The 3,822-nt window shown below is 49.9% G+C and overlaps 1 protein-coding gene across 1 annotated transcript; it reads left to right on the forward strand.

Moving 5' to 3' along the window:
* Positions 1–1,606: 1,606 nt before the first annotated feature.
* Positions 1,607–2,422, forward strand: LOC100908490 (uncharacterized; the record flags this gene model as incomplete). Its single annotated transcript, XM_018641956.1, has 1 exon — positions 1,607–2,422. A coding segment is annotated over one exon (816 nt), but the record flags the coding sequence as incomplete, so codon positions are not given.
* Between the last annotated feature and the right edge of the window lie 1,400 nt (positions 2,423–3,822).

The following is a 3,822-nucleotide window of genomic DNA, read 5'->3' on the forward strand; positions in this document are numbered from 1 at the left end:
GCAAACCTACTGAGCTGATTTCTGAGGTCCTCAAGATTAAGTCGATGGAAGTCCACATTTGCGCGGCTCAAGACGAAATAAGCATGCCATCGAGGCATTTTCCGCCGCGGAGCTCCATGAACCTCTCAGCGAACTCTCTCCGATCGACCACAACTTCAAGATCTGTTAATTGCCCGCATTCATAAATGCCGGAACTTGCCGAGCTTTTTATCGCAGAAATGAGAAGACAAGGGTTCGGAGGAGATTTCTTGCCCATTGGCGCGCCGTGGGAAGCCCTCGGAATCACTTTTTCTCGATTAAAAACGTTAGGCGAAAAATGAGTGTTTTCAGAGACAGGAAGAGGTTCGAGAAGAGCGGTACAGGACAACTGGGCCAAAACCAACTGGGCCAAGAACCAACTGGGCCAAAAACCAACTGGGCAAGAAACCAACTGGGCAAAAAACCAACTGGGCCAAAAACCAACTGGGCCAAGAACAAATTGGGCCAAAGACCCAACAGACACGAACAGACACGATCGGAGACAATACCGAGCTCATATTGGCGACCATCGAGAGACGCCTTTAAGCTGTAAAGTGAGTTGAGGGGATGTCGCTCGCACGGCAGCTCGCGACTTGACTTGGTCGCACGAAGATCCGACGTCGATCTCTCCCCGCTTTTGTTTGTTGTTGAAGTGAGGAGAGTATTTGTGATCGACTGGTGGACCTCCCGATAAGGATAGACTCTAGTTCCATATTGTCAAGTATGTTCGATCGACTCATCTGGGCGCAACGTGGAATAGGATAAAGATCGTCGTCAGAAAATTAAATTGTATTCGCATAATCCCAGCTGCTTCCTTTCAAAATCAACTAGTCTCTTTCTTTTCTATAATTATCACCAGCTCGATGAGAAATGGAATCCACTTCGGGCGTTACGAGTCAGAGAGGTCAGGAGAAATTGGCCCACGATGGCCATCTCTTTGTCAAAGCATACGTCCTGAAGAGCGGCTTGCAGTCTTGGCGGTGTATGTACAAAACCGCACCGATTCCATGCAAGGCGAGAGCTTATACTCTGATGAGTACGCGGGAAGTTATCCGCACAAGTGGCATCCACTCTGATCCGCCAGATCCCTCAGGTGTAGAGGTCGCCAAAATCACCTCGACGATCAAACGACGTTGCGAAGAAACAAGTGAGGCACCTTCCTCCTTGATTAACACGGCTTTGGTCACAGCGACGACGGCTACGCTCGGTCGCATGAATCGACCCCAGTCGATTTCTCGTCTCATCAATCGTCATCGGAACGCCCGCTCTGCGGCTCCATCGAATCCGGACTCTCGCGGTTCCATTGTCATACCCGAAGCGTACAGGATCTATGAGAGCGAGCCGGGCGTTTCTGAAAATTTCCTGGTGGCGGACAGCGGCGTCGGAGATCCGAATCGGATCTTGGTATTCGGCAGAGAATCGTCGAGCTCCTGGATCGGCCTCGTCGACAAATTGTATGTCGATGGAACTTTCAGTCTCGCGCCGCCGCAATTCTCACAGGTCTCTATTGGTCGATTCCAGAATGATCGAATGTCTTATTGAAACAATTTCAAGCTCCTGATTATTGAAACTCGGATTCAATTGACAGGTGTTCGTAGTTCTGGCCGAGCGAGCTCAGTGCGTTGTGCCCGTCGCCTACGCGTTGCTCCCAGACAAAGCAGCCGAATCGTACACTCGGATGCTGAATCTCTTGAAAGAGGCTTGGCCGGCCCTCTGTCCCGCCAGCGTGGTCATGGACTACGAGCGGGCCATGATGATTGCGGTCAGGGCTTGCTTCCCGCCCGAAACACGCATTCAGGGATGCTTCTTCCACTTGGTGAAGAACATCAAACTACGCGTAGCTCAGGAAGGTCTTTGGAGTCGCTATACCAACGATGACGACTTCGCACTGAAAGCCCGAATGATAGCTGCTTTGGCATTCGTTCCGCCGTCAGAGTTAGATAATGCAGTCGCGGAGCTTTCGCCTGTATTGCCGGAAGAGTTGATTCCAGTTCTCAACTATTTCGAGGACATTTACATAGGGCGTATGAACCGGATCCGAGCCGACGGTACCGTAGACCGGAGAACACCGCAGTTCCCGGTCGAGATGTGGTCAGTATACCAGAGAACGCTCGACGGAGAAGCCCGCACGAATAACTATGCGGAGGCGGCACATCGCAGACTCCAGGTTGAATTCGGGATACAGCATCCGACAATTTGGAAGTTCATCGACGGGCTTAAGAAAGTCCAAAAAGGCCGTGACCTACAAGTCGAATCATTCGTAGCCGGCGGTGCTCCTCCAACAAAAAGGACCAAGTACGTTCGTGCAGACGAGCGAATCCTGGGAGTGGTCGAGCGTGCCGAACATCTACAGCATGTAGAATACCTCCGAGGCATAGCTCACAATTTCCTCATGGACGCGTAGTTTCGCTCCCCAGTCCTCAACAGCAAGCGAACTACCACCACGGTCGTTGGTAGTTTTCGCGCAATAAAACTGGGTCGCTGGGCGAGCGAATAACCGAAGGGCCGAGAAAGACAGAGCGCTCACATGATGGCACAAAAGAGTCAAGTGTCACAGCGATTGATTTAAAGAAGACAAAACATGAGTTTTTAATTTAGGTAAAGATCACCCCTTTTTCCGAATTCCTAATCATAGTTTCCGAACAGAGGGCATTTCCAATCGAAACCTATTTCCCGGTCCGATTCAGTCTTGCCCAGTTGGTTTTGGCCCAGTTGGTTTTGGCCCAGTTCGTTCATTTGCCCAGTTGGTTTTGGCCCAGTTGGCTCATTTGCCCAGTTGATTTTGGCCCAGTTGGTTTTTGGCCCAGTTGGTTTTTGGCCCAGTTGTCCGTGTCCGCGAGAAGAGACCTCGGAAAGCGGTATCTGCATCAAAAAAAATCTCATTGACCAGTTTATAATGTGTCCACACTCACATTCGACGTTTGAATCCATTAAATATCGATTTGATTCGTCGCGATACGAGAACAACGATGCAGTGAGAAAATCAGGCGGCCCGATAGGGAAAAGTCTCTCCGTAAAGAGGGTCTCGTCTTACTAAGGCTTCCGCTGGCGGAGAGGCATGTTTTTTGGAGTCCCCAGCTATCATATTACTCGATGCGTCAATGTTTTCCGCGATTCTAGGATTTGAGTTTCTGCCGTCTAGAATCGGGTTTGGCCCTTTGAGAGACGGCGGGGGCTCCATGATTCGGAGATACATCTTATCGAGCTGAGTAAATTCTCCAATGGCGTTAGTGAAACTGTGGATGATTTGAGTCATACAGTGAAAACCCCCCTGGATTGCTGGTTGGCTTTCCTGACTCGTCCCACTTTACTGACGAAGGATAGCTCGCCGAAAGAATTGGAAGTCGAAGGCATGAGGAAAGCCTTATCTCGAGTCGATCAGCTTCAGCGGTGTCAAGAGGAAGCTTCACGAAACGCGGGACAAGAGTCTCCATGATGAAGCCGTTCGTAAGCAAGATATGGAAGAGTTGCTTAAGAGGGAACTCGAAAAGATCGGGAAAGAAAATGAAGGAAGAATCGCCGCGACTGAGGAAAGAGGTGAGGGGACAATTGCCGCGCTTGAGGAAAAAAATGAAAGAACAATCGCCGGGCTTGAGGAAAAAAATGAAAGAACAATTGCCGCGCTAGAGGAAGAAAATGAAAGGACGATTGCCGCGCTTGAAGAAGAAAAAAGAAGAGTCGTGCGCAGACATGCAAAAATGTTAAGAGATGAGGAAGCTTCAGGAGATGTAATGCACAAGGTTTTTGGGATTGACGGTAGTACGAAATTGGGCTAGCACCCCACATGCTGGGTACACCCAATAG

This window comes from Galendromus occidentalis, unplaced genomic scaffold (assembly GCF_000255335.2).
Source record: "Galendromus occidentalis unplaced genomic scaffold, Mocc_1.1 scf7180000076392, whole genome shotgun sequence".
Classification (NCBI taxonomy): domain Eukaryota; kingdom Metazoa; phylum Arthropoda; class Arachnida; order Mesostigmata; family Phytoseiidae; genus Galendromus; species Galendromus occidentalis.